General features: G+C 42.5%; 1 protein-coding gene across 1 annotated transcript in view; it reads left to right on the forward strand.

Moving 5' to 3' along the window:
* Positions 1-16,506, forward strand: part of NEK10 (NIMA related kinase 10) — a 204,558-nt gene that overhangs the window by 26,890 nt on the left and 161,162 nt on the right. Inside the window, exon 6 of the mRNA XM_081829267.1 lies at positions 10,471-10,555. Coding sequence (XP_081685393.1) covers positions 10,471-10,555 — 85 coding nt within the window. The remainder of the gene's footprint in view (positions 1-10,470; positions 10,556-16,506) is intronic.

Consider the following 16,506-nt stretch of genomic DNA (forward strand, 5'->3'; position numbering starts at 1 on the left):
CTGAGCCGAAGGCAGTCGCTTAACCGACTGAGCCACTCAGGCGCCCTGCTCTTCCTTGTCTTAACACAGGTGCAGTGTTGGGACTGTAGAGAAGGATCAGCAAGACCTCTAGATTCTGTCTCACAAACATCAGGGATTTTCAGTGAGCCATTGACTAGTGTTAGATTGCAGTCAGGACTGAATTTTCTATCCATTTGGGCTGCTTGAAGTGAGAGCTGGTTATACTGCTGCTAGATATGAAGGTGGCTCCTAGCATTATGTCATGGTGGCACCTTGCCTTCTACTCTTCCCTGGAGGCCCAGGCTCTCTCCCCCAAGCGTCAGCTGAAAAGTTGCCTGTAAAGAACCTTGAATCTTGGGGCACCTGGGTGGCTCAGCCGTTAAGCATCTGCCTTCGGCTCAGGTCATGATCCCAGGGTCCTGGGATAGAGCCCCACATCGGGCTCCCTGCTCAGCGGGAAGCCTGCTTCTCCCTCTCCTACTCCCCCTGCTTGTGTTCCTGCTCTCGCTGTCTCTCTCTCTGTCAAAATAAATAAATAAAATCTTAAAAAAAAAAAAAGAACCTTGAATCTTCCTCATTGCTTTGGAACTTGAGACTGAGATATCTGAATTCTTCCCCAGTGAGATGGAAAAAATTACTCCTATTCTGGAAAATGGGAGAAATATTAATAATTTAATGCCTTGACCAAGTGACTCGGCCCAGTGCAATAGCTGACTTTAAGTAGAACAGTATCTTGGTGGGTCCTCCATGATGAATCAGCTACTAAATACGCCTAAGTGGTAGTCTTATGATTTGGTCTTTTGAAGGGAGTTATTTAGCATTGTGTATTTAAGTACTGGACAATGGCTGCCAAATACATTGGTTTAGTTTAAAGCAGTCCAGGATTGGGACTGCATCTGTTACACCTTTGTACTTGATTTAGGCAGAAGATTATTAGACTGGCTTAGATAATACAAAAAGCCTAAAATCTTTATCATGGTTATAGAATTGGGTGCCTGCTCAGTTCTTGACAATATACTCAAAGATTGTTGAAAGATTAATGAACACTACTACAAAGGACATGAAGTTGTCCTGGACTGTTTTCTTCTTGAGCTTGAACAGAGTAGAACAATGGTTAGTAGCAGAATAATTGTGCCTGAAATGGTATTAGGAAATGACGTTCTTTAATTTGTTTTGAGGATGACTATCATGGACTCTTCAAGGGATGTCCAATAGACCCTTTATCAGGTCAGTACTCTGAGGAAGGCAGAATATTTCCTATATTAAAGATGTGAGAGATATCACTGTATCCCCAGTCTGAGGGCACTAGATGCAGAAATTGTTAGGGAAACTAGTCGGGCAACTGGTTGGCATCCAACAGTTGAAAAGATCTTAACAATTCTGAAGTTAAGAGATCTCTTGTCAGGACCTTTTCAAATTCTTAGTGATTAATGAAGTGTCTTAGATTGGATGGAATTACTGGCTTGCAACATGAGTAGTCCCTGGAAATCTTCAAACTAGGAAGAGATGATTATAGATCTCTTTGCTTTCATAGTACGAGAAGGAATTTAGGAATGTTGAACATCAAGGGCATCCTTTTATGTCATCCTTTGGCTACTGACAGATTGTTACGTTCAGTTCTATTCTAAAAGCAGGGTTGGGTCAAAGATGGCTTAAGTGTAAAGGTCTTCCATTGTTTCTCACCCCATATGACCTTGCTAAGATAGCCAGAATTACCTTTTCTCCTTTTCCCTCTAAATTTAGACTTATAGAAGAATTACATCTCGGGGCCTTTTCTGGTATAGCTTCCTATCCTTTTCTTTGCAAACATCAGATTTAATGTTGGCCAGAAAGCTTGGATTCAATTCAATAAATAAATTTTTGAATATCTACAGTGTGCAGGGAAGAGAAGGAATAAACAGTGGGGAAGGAAGAGAGGGTGAAAATACAAAGATGAATAGGACACATGATTCCTTTCTTCTAGGGACTCAGCATCTAGTCTCTCTGGTCAGCAAAACAGTTACCCCTATCCCAATACAAGGGAAACTATGGTAGATATAAACTATTTATATTATGACAACTAAACACTGGGGGAGGTTGAAGGACTGTGGACTTTGGTCTTTGGTCCAGTTCAGGCTGTTGACAAGACTGGGCATATTCAGGATGCTATGCCATTCAGGTTTACCCTGAGGATATGGCTGATTGGGAATTTTGTCTCATGTGTAGAGTGTGAGCCCTTCCAAGTCCTCAGTCAGTTTATGCCCAAGTGATGCTGTTCTTGTTCTTGATCTATTTCATTCTCCCCAACTGCAATCTTCCCCTATGCCACACTTCTGGATACCTCCTTTCTGAGTGCTTTTCCTAAGACTGACCTGTGATTACTCCCTTGTTCTCAGAAATGAAATCGCCAGATGGCATCTGAAATGAGACAGGACTTGTTAATCCAGGGTCAGATAAGGTAACGCTGTAAGCTGCAAACACCTCATGGTCAATCTCAAAGGGCAAGTGAAAGTGTCATGTCTGAAGCTGAGGTTACTCCTGGTTACACATGGTCATGAATCTTGATGTGTGGCAGAGTATGGAAGCAAATTTTGATCTTCCAACTTTCCTTTTTGCCATAACGTCATTTGTCTGTAGGAGAGTCTACTGTTAGAAAATAAATCTACCCCCCTTCCCTTTCATCTGCCTGTCCAGGGAAGTACACAGGGTGCTTGGTATCCAAGACTAGGTTGTTACGAGGTTGTATAGGGAAGTAAAACTTGTCACAAAATTGACCTATCCTCTAATTAACTGCTTATAAAATTGACCTCTACTCAGATATCTCTTCTGTGTATCTGTTCCTCTGAGCTCCCTCTTTGTTGGTCCATTTCTTTCTGATTGCCAGACAATGTGTAGATCCTATAACACAGTGCAAATATAACATAATCTCCTTGTGAAATGAACTTGCAAATCTGGCTAAAGATATAGAATTTCCTGAATAGACTAACAGTGATGGTGCTGAACTGTTGGAATCCAACAAATGAGGCACTGGCAGAATGAGACCACTGACAATTGAAGAAGAGGGTATTAACAAAGGAGGATGACAAAGTGGGACTTCAAAAAAGCACATTTGGACCAACAAAGGTTAGGAGAGGCCTTTAGGACAAATTGGTGACTCTAATATATTTGCAAAAATGAACCTCTTTTTGCTGCAAAAGTCAAAAATTAATTCAAGGATATTGGCTCATGTTACATGATGGGTCAGAAAAAGTGTGCCCCGAAATGTCAGCAGAATCCATTCCTGCTTTATTCTAGTTATTAGAGCAGAGTTGCAATTATAACTTAAAATTTGTTAAATGTAAGATAAAATAGGTCTTAGTTTCATAGTTTATATTTTAAGATCATGTTTTCATTAAATCTTTCCCCCTGCTATTTAATATGAAATTTGGTGTTATTTAAAGTGAGTTCACTTAACTGGTCTCTTCCTGGTACAATTATCCCACAATTGCCAGGATATCCTCTCTTCCCTTGCCTGTAACTTTTGTAGAGATAAGTATATACAAGGTTTTCAAATTTCAGTTAAAAGGGAACCACCTGATCCATTTAGCATGACCTCTTTGGTCTAAAAATGCAATCACTTTTCTAATAAGAACAAGTGGTGAGAGGAAAGGACTAGAAGTTAGGATAGAGCAGCAATCTCTTCAGTATCTTGATTTAGTTCTTGAAATATACCAAGTTGTTGGAGAGATGCTTTTGCTGTGATTTTCTTTCATCAGGTAGCAGACAGGCCAATAGGGGCCTTTGAAGATTTCCCCCTCACCTAGGAGAAGGGAAGCCTGGTCACTTTGGTAAAGTCTGGCCATCCTCTAATGACTGGGGTAAAATTCCAGTTCCCTAGTTGTTCACAAAGCCCTTTGAGATCTTGTTCCTTCTTGGCCTCATCTCTTGCTCTAGCCTGGTACATCCATTGGCTCACCAAGATCAGAGCAAGCCCCTCATTATTCCTTGGAGAGTTATTTTCTCTCATATCTGAGCCTCTGCCCATGCTAATCCTCACCTTAAGCCTGCTGTCCCCACCTCTTTGCCTTCCTGGCTGTTCTGGCCCCTCAACTGTCCTCCCCTCTTATGGCCCTGGGCCCCTGTTCCTCTCCCCCATGCACTGGGCTCCCAGAGAAGAGGGCTTGGGTGTTTTATCTCCAACTCAAGCCATTGATACTGGTTTTATTGGAGAACATGGAGGCTGAGAGTCTTCCTGTAGTGGAATTTCTCTGCATTAAATTATTTTGAGCACCATAAAAAATGTGAGAATACAGAAAATGATAAAAAATGAAAAATTACCCTTTATACCACTCTTAGAAATAGTTACATTAATTCTTGCTGTATTTCCTTCTAATCTTTTTTAAATTCTATGCTTTTATCTTCACTTACATGAGAAATTATTACACACATACAAAACTGTATTATGCTGTTTATCCAGAGTAAAGTTTTTATTTTTTTTTTTCATTTTTAATTTTTTTTTTAAAGATTTTATTTATTTATTTGAGACAGAGAATGAGAGAGAGAGAGCACATGAGAGGGGGGAGGGTCAGAGGGAGAAGCAGGCTCCTTGCCGAGCAGGGAGCCCGATGCGGGACTCGATCCAGGGACTCCAGGATCATGACCTGAGCCGAAAGCAGTCGCTTAACCAACTGAGCCACCCAGGCACCCCCAGAGTAAAGTTTTTAAAAGAGCTGTCTCATTGGCTGAGACTCCTTTAGGATCTTGTCTTTTTGTCTGTCTTTTGCTCTAAGTTTCAGAATCTTAAATGTAGAAAGGAAGAAAATAACCTTCAAGAACCTAGGATCTCATGTAATCCTCAAACAAAAACAAGCATTCTGCTTCTTCCCATCACCTAACTTGGAGCAAATATTTAGCTCTTACACTTTTATTTCTCCTGAAATGTTATTCTCCTCAAATATATATACACCCCCACACACATACAAAAGACGTCATCCAATTATAGAGGGAATGGAAGAAAAAATCCAGTCCAGCCTCATTTGATAGATGCAGTTGCTGAGAGGTTAAGGCCAAGCCTAGGGTCCTCAGGCAAGACTTAACTGGTACCCTTTTCTCCTGTGCCTTGCTGGTTCCTGGGTTCTTTATTAATCAAAAAATATTTAAAATTTACTTTCAGTTTTGCACCAGAGAAGTATCACTTCAGTAATCATGTTCTTGCTTTTCTTCTATCTACTACTGCTTCTTGCAAAAATCGTCTAACAGGCATGAAACTAAAATGTCCCTACCTTCCCAGGAAAGCTTTGCTTGTTTTTGGGCCACATGTAACCACCATGTAACCAACCATTTTGAACGTGGCCAAATCAATAAATGACAGCTTCCCGTCAGTTCATGAGCTTCTGAGAGCCAGGCAATGAGTTCCAGACGCATTCTAGGAAGCATATTTCCATGGCTAAACCCCCAAACACTTGCACTTATGTAAGGCCATCCATCCCTTTATCAACTTTGCTCTGGCAGACTGTACCTTATAAGCTGTATGTAACTGTTGTTGATTCATCTTTTGTTTTACATATGGCTTAGTGGACTTTTTCTTCTTTGGAGATCTCGAGGTTGACATACCAAAAACAGGACTTTTGACTTTTCTCGCTTAACTTGCCCTCCCTGAGCTTTACTTTTCTCCATCTATCAACCTGGTCCAAGCTGCCATCATGTCTTGCTTGGACAATTGCAGTAGGCTAACTGGGCTCCCTGCTTTGATTTTTGGCTCCCTATACTGTTCTCAACACTATTTCTGAAAGGATCCTTTCAAAATCTCTATTAGATCGTGTTAGTTATTTGCTTAGAGCCTTCTAGTGGCTTTCCAGAATAAAAAGTCCAAAGTCCCTATGCTTATTCTACAAAGCCCTGCAGATCTGGCTCTTGCCATCTCTCTGACTTCAACTCCTATTACTTTGTCTTTGCTCACTTTGCTCTAGCCCCATGGGCTTCCTTGCCAGTCCTTGCACAGCCACACCCCTGCTCAGGGACTATATACTTAACTCTTCCGCTCTTCTGATCTAGACTCATTCCTCAAGTCACTTGGATGCTAATTTTATCAGAGAACCCTTCTCTGACTGCCCTAAAATAGTATTCCCTGGACTCCTTAAACTTTAACCTTTGTTGTCCTGCATTGTATATCACCTCATATAAATTTTTATTAGTTTGTGTTTATTATTGATCTTCTCCCTTTAGAAGGTAAGCTCCATGAACACAAGTACATGGTTTTGTCCTTTGTTGTACCCCTGGGCATGTAACAGTGCCTGGCTACCAGTAGGTGATGAGTAAATATTTGAAAGCATTCTACCTCTGAAACTTCCATCAACTATGTAGAAGAAACACATGGAGACAGTCCTTTCTGCTCAATATCCCCCTGACTGTAGGGACCAGCAAAGACCCATTGGATGGACTTTTGGTTGGGAGCTTATTTGGGGCTACAGGAAGAATAAAGACCCATTAAGAATAGTGGAACAAGTCAGTAAAGATTCCTTGACTATTCATCTGTAATTAATTTCTTCACACATATTCTTTTTTCTTCTAAGTTTTACCACATTTATTTTGATGTGAATTTTACTTTCCTAGTATCCCCCCCCCCAAAAAAAAACCCCACAGGGCTCTGTTTTATGAATTTGGGATCATATTTATTTTTAAACAGGCTTGAATTTCTCTACTCTTAAATTTTGAGTCAAAGGTGGAAGTTTTGTTGTTGTTGTTTTGTATGTTAATGAAAAGGGGAATTTAAATTACACATCACCATGAAGATGCTGCTTATTCTGAGCAAGAACCAGAGCAAAGCATGGTACAAATAAGGTCAGGGGTGAACCTCTGGCTTGTGTGTCAGCCCCTGGATTCAGCTAACCTCAGACCATTTGGCTGTCTTGTTGGTCTTGGTACTTGCAGCTTTGTGATCCAACACCACAGCCTCGTGACTAAATTTTACATAGAGCTCTCACATCGTATATTGGTCTCTTCCACCGTACAAGAAGGTGAAACCGACTGCCCTCCTTTCAACGGCTGTGTGGCCAGTGCCATTTTTCCTTCCCTTTTTGTATCGATAGCAGAAAGTGGCGTGTGATGCTGAAAACAATGTGGCAGGTGGTCATGGACAAAGGCCGTGGGAGCTGATCACGCTGCCATGTATTAATAGTCCTGTGAAAGAAGTGGCAAAAGTTCAGTCACAAGAGGGGATAAATATTTGCCCGCTCATGAATCCGCTGCTGTGTGGCGGCTATATTGGGACATACCCTCCAGGGAAACACTATCTTTGCAGACAGACAGCTTCTTCAGAGCTGCCTCAGAGGACCCCCGGCTGCTGTGCTCAACATTCCTGCTCCCAGAGTAGATGCGGTTTGGAGAGTCACTGTCTCCCTAGTCACCCCCGCCTGGGGGACCTGGAGTGGGGATGGGAGGGACAACTGGAGCACTGGCCCAGGAGTCAGTCCCCAGGTCTGCTCTCATGTGCAGCCTTGGGCCAGCCACTTTGAATTTAAGCAACCCATTGGGACTGCCTCAGTGGAACGAGGGTACCCGCCTTTACGATCGGTCGCTATTATTCTCTGTAATTCTCTGGTTGCACTAAATTGTGTGCTTCCTGGTACCCCAACTCTTGGCAAACAGAGATCTATATCGTCTTACAGAACACTCCATTCCTCTTGAATACCAGAGCTCCATCCCATGTGCTGCGTCCTTGTGGGGGGTTCAGGGCTGGGAGCCAAGGAAGGAACAACTGCTCCTTCAGAGGTCAGTGCTCAGAGAGGAGAAGCCAGAGGACTCAGACACCAGGAATTCTATTTACATTTACAACAGCAGAGGCCAGAATCACGTAGAAATATTAATAGCTTTGGGCTTCAGTCCCAAAATTGCAAAACAAAAAATGCCATTTGCTTGGAACAGAACTTTTAACTCTGAGACTTTTCTGGAACTCATTTATTTATACTCCTTTAATAATAATAATTTTAAGAAGCCTATTCTGGAATTTTTTTTCTTTTCTTTTTTAGAGGGGGGAGGAAATAGAAGAAAACTTTTCATATTTATTTTAATATGAAAAACATTGCAAAGGTCATGAACTTTCCTCATGAAGAGTGTATATAGTTAACAGGAAAAATACCAGTGCACACATATTTGTAGCATGAATCACCTCTTAATATGTCCCGTAGCTTTTCCTCTTAAATGATGAAAAGCAATCAGCATTAAACCTCATTAGGTTTTTAGCAGCTGTTGCAACTTGATCATTATTTCTGTTAGATCTTTGGGATGTCGTATCTTTGCACTACAGTCCAGGCTATCTTTAGCTAACCCCAGCACCTGAAAGGGAAAGCAGTCATGTGCCATCTCCCTATTTATAAAGGTTAAAGGTATTCTCTCTGTAATAGGAGCCTCAGAATAACCACATCCTTACAAATGTTCCCACAGGTGATTGTTTTAAATTCAAAGTGTATTTCGAATTTGCATTATTTTTCCCCATGCAAGGAAGTCTGGATGAACTATAGTGCAGCTTCCCAGTGTGGCGTTGGCTAATTCTGCCTGGCTGGCAGCCCTTGGATGGGTTGAGTCCTGCCTTTATTCTCAGAAGAAACTGAGCTTTGCCTCCATAGCAAAGGTGTCACTGTCATGGTGACTGGGCTGGAGGAGGGCCATGGTTTGATGGTAGCTATGGTGGGCAGCTCCCGCCAGGAGCCCTGGTGATGGCAGGAAGAACAATTCTCAGCCAGTGATGCATTGGGAACATCTTGCTCCGCTTCTCTCTGCAGAGCAAGGCCTCTGACAGGGCCTCTAATCTATCAGGAGCACTCAAGCATCCCTGGGAATATAAGACTATGGGAAAAGCATATTTACCAACCTCCTTCCCATGAGCTAAGTCTTAGTGGATAGGATTTGGGATGGAGTAGAATCAGGTGGGGGTGGGGTGACACCTCCAGGGGCAGTGACTGTAGATGTTCATTCTGCTTTTGAGGAGGGTGGGTCTTGTGCACTCAATTTTGAGATGTGCTGGTTTGGGGGCAGAGCTGAATTTCTCAGGACCGTGGAGGAGACGAAGCTGAATTCTACCACCAAAGGCCAAGGATTAATAGGAGGCAGGCCAGGCAAGGGTTGGCTTGGGACCTCAGCTTAAGCAAAGATTCCACTTGATGGAAGGGCAGATCTTTAAAGTCTCCTAACCTTGCTGGATGCATAACTACCTTAGCTGTGGAGATGGGATAGGGTGGGAGAAATTACGTGGATTCTAGTCTGGAATAGCTTTTGTTATCTTCCCCAGTTTTCCTTGGCTAACTATGGAGTAACAGACACTTTTTGTTTTAGGGTTTTGTTAACATCTCCACCAAGCGCCACTGTCGGACTAGCTTAGAGGGCAGTGGGAGACAAGTGTTGCTTGAGATGGTGCTCATGCTTGCCTTCCCCCTTCTTGGTACTCCCCACTCTCAATGGTCTCCCCCGAGAGCATGTCCTTAATCATTCACCTGCACACCAACCTTCGTCTCAGGCTCCGCTTCCAGGGAGACTGATATAAGAAAATACTTTATCACAGTGTTTTCCAAGCTGCCCACTAAAGTGCTCTGGAGGCTACAGAGAACCCCCAGGGGTGTCATGGGGTCTTTTAAATTTGCAGGGAGGGCGCCTGGGTGGCTCAGTTGGTTGAGCGACTGCCTTCGGCTCAGGTCATGATCCTGGAGTCCCGGGATCGAGTCCCGCATCGGGCTCCCTGCTCAGCAGGGAGTCTGCTTCTCCCTCTGACCCTCCCCTCTCTCATGTGCTCTCTCTCTCTCTCATTCTCTCTCTCAAATAAATAAATAAAAAAAAATCTTTAAAAAAAAATAAATTTGCAGGGAAAACAGAGCTATGCGGTATCTGTCAGACCCAGATACTTTATGGTTTCCATATGAAGGTTGTGCTGCCTTCCTTTAGATGATGCCATAGCTTTCTGAAACTGGGTTTTCCGTGGTTGTCATGATAAAGCAAGTATGATGTGAAAATCAGCTGGAAGAGGAGATGAAGATGGTAGTCTGCAATCTGGTTACAAGGCTTGAGAATTTGTTTAGAGCCTACAGGTGCACACACCCCAATCATAAGTAAATGTGATCAAGAATAAAATAAAAGCATTTTTCTTATAATGTATGTGTATTATTTTTTTCAAATGGATACGAAGTTATCAGGGCATAAATTCTTATTAAGTCAAACCTAATTATTGGAACGTTTAGCTATGTCTTTTGGTCTGGCGCTGCCCTCAGCCAAAAAGGGCACTGAGAGCCAAATAATTTTGGGGCCTCTGCTTCATGATGATAATGACAGTTTTTATGTGTTTTGCACTACAGTAGATTAAATGTTCAGGTACCAACTAACAGTCCTTATTGCAGATTAAGTTTGAAATGAACTAGTGCTATTCCTTTGTATGTTCCTTATTCTCCTTCATCGTCTTGTGTTGTTCTGTCACAGTGGCCTTTTAAACATGGACAAACATGCTTTCTCTTTCTTTTCTTCTTTCAGAGAGTGGGTTCATCGAGCCCCATCTATTCACTTTCTGAGAGTGTTAATCTGTCTGAGACTACTAATGAGGGATCCATGTTATCAGGTTGGTTGGAAAAAATAAAAATACTTACTTGTTATGAAGATGAGATAAAAAAAACCTGGGCCATGTTAACCTTATTTTCTCTCTCACAACTCAATAGCTTTCAAATTTAGGAGGTATCTCACTTGCTATTTAAAAAGATATGAGAGACATGATTTAATAGAGACAAAAAATATGTTTCTGCTATATGAACCGTGGGATTAAGTGGATGGAACTTTTGGTGTATATCTTAAACCACAGGCAATTCAGAGGGGTGTACACTTGGCCACACCTTTGAGTGTGTTTTCAAGGCTCAGCAGCTCACTAGGTCAACGTCAGCCGTGACAAGCAGGGGCCTTCTCAGGGGCTCCAGAGGCAGTCAGTGGGAAAGGCAGGGCCTGCAGTTTTGGCAGCTGCTCCAGGGTCCATGCCCTTCCCCACGTCCAGCCTCAGACCTTGAGTTAAAGGTGAGCAAGGGACCTCCCGTCTGTCTCAAATGAGGGTTGCGAGGTCAAGAAACTTTCCCTCCTCTCACTTGTTTAGTGCTTCTCTTGTTTAGTGCTTCTTAAACTTTAATGCCCCTAGGAATCCCCTGGGAATCTTGTAAATTGCAGATTCTGATTTGGCAGGTACACAATGAGGCCCAAGACTCTGCATTTCTAACAGGTTTCCAGAGGATGCCCATGCCACACGTTGTATAGCCAGGACTTAGTGCTTTCGCCGTGAGGCTCTAAAGAAAAGCTTAGCTGACATTTCACCCGGACCTTGAAAGTTATTTCTTCCAGTACTGGCTGGTAGATAGGTGCCTCCATCAAATAGCAGCTTGCACACTTTTGTGTGCATCAGAAGCACTTGGAGGACTCCATGATGGCTAGGGCCCATCACCACAGTTTCTGATTCAGTAGGTTTGGGGAGGGCCCAAAGATCTGCATTTCCAGTAAGTTCCCAGGTAATGCTGATGCTGCTTGTCAGGGGACCACAGTTGGAGAACCACTGCTCCAAAGCCTCAAGATTGTTTATTTAGTCATTGTTGTTTCTGCTTGCCAGTGTTAAATATCTAGAGTGTTCTTAGTATTCATACATGCTTCAGTAATTTTCACGGATTTTTTCCCCCCTAAGAAGCATCTCCTTTTACACCCTGTCCTGATAAGCTACTAGGAAGCTCAGACCACTCAGAAGATCTTTTATTCTGGATTTGATTTTACTGATGAATTGTTTGAGTCAGAATGTGGCTCTTTTCATTACCCAATAACCGTCTTTTCCAAATTGGCACTTAAAAAATGTTTTTGGCACTAGTCAGCTACAGAGCCTGCTCTGATTTGAGACTTCTGGGATTCATGGTGGTTCCACATCTTTCCTTTAGAAGAATCACCACTTCCTCATTGGTATTCTGAACGGGCTTTGTGCTATTATCATTTTAGCTAGTAGCCCTTTGACTGTGGGCCTCAGGGCACACTCCAAATGGCTTTCTGTCCTGGTTGCTCAAAGTTTTCTGGGAAGATAGCATCCTTTTTCCCCCATGACCAGCCTTACAGAACTGTATGTTCCATGTATTTCTGAGCTGCCATTTGCAGTTCTGTGTGGGACATATCTAATAAGGGTGGACCATGTGTTCCATTTTGCCTGGATCAGTCCCAGAATGTGCTCATTGTTCCCACTTAATTATTAATAACACCCTCTTTGACTCTCACGAAGGTGGATTGTTAGCAGGAGATCTAGTTTTTTGACTTATAGAAGTTAGTAAAATAGATGTTCTCTAAGATGTTCTGTTTGTTCAGAGAATTGATGACAGTTGTCTCATGCTCTGCTGATCTCCAGCTAAAGTATTGCCTTTTATTTATTTATTTATTTATTTATTTATTTATTTATTTATTTATTTGATGTAGTGTTCCGTGATTCATTGTTTGCTTATAACACCCAGTGCTCCATGCAATAAAGTATTGCCTTTCTTAGTCTAGTTCTTGACGGATTGGGACAGGGTTGATTGCCCTGCTCTCTCCAGGAAAGAATTCACTGACCTCTTTGTTTATGGGATTTTGTGACTAAACATATATTAAATGAAGTCTTTCCCTGATTTCTAGCCTTTCCATAGAAGGGGATTCTCTCTGAATCTCTGCCCCCTGGCTCTCTTTCTACAAAGAAGAGCATGTGCTCAGGCAATTGTTTAACTTCTTGAGTTGCCAAGAATTGTTGGCTGAAGTCACAAAGCTTTGCTGTGATTTACTATAATTTATGCCGGTGAATCTCAGCCAGTCTTCACCCTTGCTAGGCATTCCTCTCTTGTTGAGTCAGTGCTACAGGACCCACAGTGGCTGGTCCAAACCAGGTCCACTTCTCATACCCCAACACCCTCCTACCCCTGTCATTCTCACCAAATCACAGCATAGTCTGTTTTATGGAGAAAACCAAAGCCATCCCAGTGGGAGCTCTCTTATTATCTCTTCTTTGTTGCTTGAAATATTGGGATTATCTCGAAACTTTATGTTCTTCTTCTTTCAGAAGAAATATCCCTCCTGTTTGCCAAGGCTTACCCCTCTACCTATTCTCTTTCTTACTATGTCAGTGGCTCCATTTCTATTTTCCATTATCATAAAAATGTCCTTTCCTTGAACCAGACACCCCTTCAGATCTTCACCTTACCTTCATTACTCCATTTCTTGAAAGGTCAGGCTGTGTCTCTTGAACGTACTTCCTTTCTGTCAGGACTGATGGGCTGCATAACTTGCACACTGAATTTTGTGTACAAGGTTCTGCCTGGAAGCCATACTTCAGTCAGCATTCCTTGATCCAGAGGTTGCAGACTGGTGGCTTGTAGATTGGCTCTTGCCTGCCAGAGACTTCAGTATATGCTTAATGGAGATTCCAGCAAGAAAAAAACTGGAAGGAATGAAAGAGAAGCCATTTTAAAGGTATACATGCATAGAGTTTGTCATAATTAAAGAAAGACATATGTTCTGAGATTTCATGTATAGTAAGAGGCCCACGCAGCATAAAGATAAATGCCCACCTGCACGCGTTCCTGTGAAGCCGGAGCACATTGCTTATTGATGATACAGTGAAGATCTTAAAAGCTGCTGCCTACAATTATATTAGAAACCACAATAAAAAGATAGTCAGGCTGAGTGACCTTTTCCCAGCACCTGCATTCCTCAACTCCTGTAAGAGCACACAGCCTTTCCCACATTACCTGTTTGCCTTCACCCATCCCATGGGGCTCTAGCTCTTCCTCAGCACTTTGCACCTTTATGTATTATTTACTTGCTCTTTTTCTTAATCCTGCCTTCCTAAATGTTGACCTTCCCAAAGTTCTTTTCTTTAATCATCTTCTCCCCTATCTTCCACCCTCTTGGCTTTAACTCTTGTGGTTGGCATTGTTTTTTGCTCACAAGTACTTATCTCCGGTCTCAAACTTGTGTCTTTATGTAAGTCCCAAATTTCCAGGGGTATTTTGGATGGCCATGGTTCTCAAAGTATGACCTGGGGACTGCTTATGGGTCTCTGAAACCCTTTCAGGGGTTCCACCAGGCCTAAAATATCTTAAAAATAATGCCACGATGTTGTTTGCCTTTTCACACTCACTGTCTTACATGTGTGCAATGGAATTCTCCAGAGGCGACAGGATGTGTGACAAGGTCACCGCTCTGAGGGCTGAGGGAACAGGTGCTTGTGTACTGTGCTTTAAAAATTTCTCACATTTAAGTTCTAATATGGTACATAGATATAACCCACATAAACAGAACTCTCTGAGGTTCTCAGTAATTTTTAAGAGTGTAAAGGAGTACAGAGACCAAAGAGTTTGAGAAGCACTGTGGGAGTGCATTCCACTCAATAACTTTAAAATGGAACTCTTTGCTCTTTCCTCTCACCTTGAACCTTCAGAACCAACTCCTAATCCTTTTAGTGGCACCTCCTTTCCTCCAGACTCCAAGGTAAGGATCTTTGAACCATCTCTTATATTTCCCTTTGACTCCCTACAAATAGAGCATAAGCAAGTTTATCGAAGAGTATTGCTCTTCCATCTGGAACGATAAGATGCCAGCGCATACAGGGGCCTGAAAATCATGACCCAGGAATGAGCAGCGTGGAACCACTCTTGAGTTTTGAACAGCAGAGTAGAGTGATCCCATCTGTGATTCACTATGAAGGGCTCACTGCAGTGTGTCTGGCCTTGATTTGGCTGCTGACTCGGTCTAGGATGAGAGCCTCTAAGGGCACTGACATTTCCAGCTGTGGCAAAAACAGTGATGCACTGACAACACGCATCTGGGTGCTGCATTGTGCTCCGTTTTTTGAGAACATACTCGTTATCTGTACTACAGTATTGTACCTTTTTTTTTTTTTTTTTTGTAAAGGAAAACCTCAGGGACTAGTCAGAGCAAGGACATTCGTTACATATCGTACATTGAACTAAAGGGCAGATTGACTTGGGGACTTTCTCCAAGTCACTGGGCTCAGAGGTACTGAACCCAGTCTTGTGACCCTCGGGCTTGTGACCAGGGAGAAAATGCTGAGATCCGACAGGGCACCCAGGAAGTGTTGCTGTAATTCAAGCGTGCAGTCATATTTGCTTTTCAGATTAGGACCCAGAACTGTTAAGCCCGGGTATGTGCATACCTTGTGGTCTTGGTTTTCTCCAGTTGACACTCTCAGATGAAAGCAGTCACATTGGTATGACGAAAGGAAACATAAGGAAGACCAGGAGTCTGTGAGCAATCAATCTCCTGGCCTTGCTCCAGTCTACCCAGAAGCATGGGGGAGGGGGGAGTGTTTATTTCATAAATGAAGGGTAAATTCTTGAGTATGTAACAACGACATTCTCAGAGAGTGACAAAGCCTCTGTCCCCTTCCTATACTTCATAACAGTGCTTCTCAAACTCCTGTGTTCCACAGGAGTTAATATGCATTCTGTGAAAAGAAGTGTGCTTCAATTAATGATGTTTGGGAAAAGCTGCACCTCAGTCCTTGCATTGGAGGCTTAGAACGCCCTGCAGCATGTTAAAGGCTCTGAGGGGTCCTATGATAAAAGCATTTGTCAAACTATGTTCAACATATCATTTCCCAAGCTAATTTGAATTTTGTCATGAAATTATTATTATTATTTTTAAAACAGAATGTCTAATACCACCCACTGCACAGTAAAAGGGCTATTCCCAGAACAGAGTTTGGGAAATGGAAGTTAGTCCCAAATTGTTAATAGCAATTATTGGATAGATATGTTACTTGTCAAGGTAAAAATTTAAAAATGACCATGCCAATCATTTATTTATTTATTTTTTTAAAGATTTTATTTATTTATTTGAGAGAGAGAGAGCACGAATGGGGGAAAGGGCAGAGGGACATCAGATTCCCTGCTGAGTGGGGAGCCTGACACTGGGCTGGACCCTGAGATCATGACCTGAGCCAAAGTCAGATGTTTAACCAACTGAGCCACCTAGGCGCCCTGTGACCAATCATTTAAACATTTTTCTCTCCCTTGGTGTCTTCTCACTCCCAAGCTTCAAATTTAAATCTCCTTTAAGAGACTCTCAGATTTCAATGTTTTGCCCTTACCTCGTCTTTCATGGCCTCTTCTACTTTTCTCAAGTGAACATCCCATCAGCAGCTTAGTATGTCCCAAGTGGAGTCTTCTCTAACCTAGACTCCTCCTCTCTCCTTCCCTGGGTCTGTTATAATATCTTGCTGCCCCTCAGTCCCCAGGCTCAAATATTGTTTCTTTTCTTCCAGCATGTCTTCATGTTTGGTTGATCACACTACTTCCTAGACTTATCTCCACCTCTCCATTCTTCTGCCCAGTGCCACTGCCAACCAACTGGGCTTCTGGGTGGCTCTCTTTCCCTCTCTAGTTCATTGAAAAACCAGAGGGGGATCCTCACAGCTGATTCTAATCATCCCTTATTCACACAGTGTTTTCATCCCATCTCATGGTCCATGTGATGAAGGTCAGATTCAGGCTCACAGATAAGTCTTCCCACAGT

The sequence above is a fragment of the Leptonychotes weddellii genome, chromosome 1, assembly GCF_054177405.1.
Source record: "Leptonychotes weddellii isolate Sample4059 chromosome 1, ASM5417740v2, whole genome shotgun sequence".
NCBI lineage: Eukaryota > Metazoa > Chordata > Mammalia > Carnivora > Phocidae > Leptonychotes > Leptonychotes weddellii.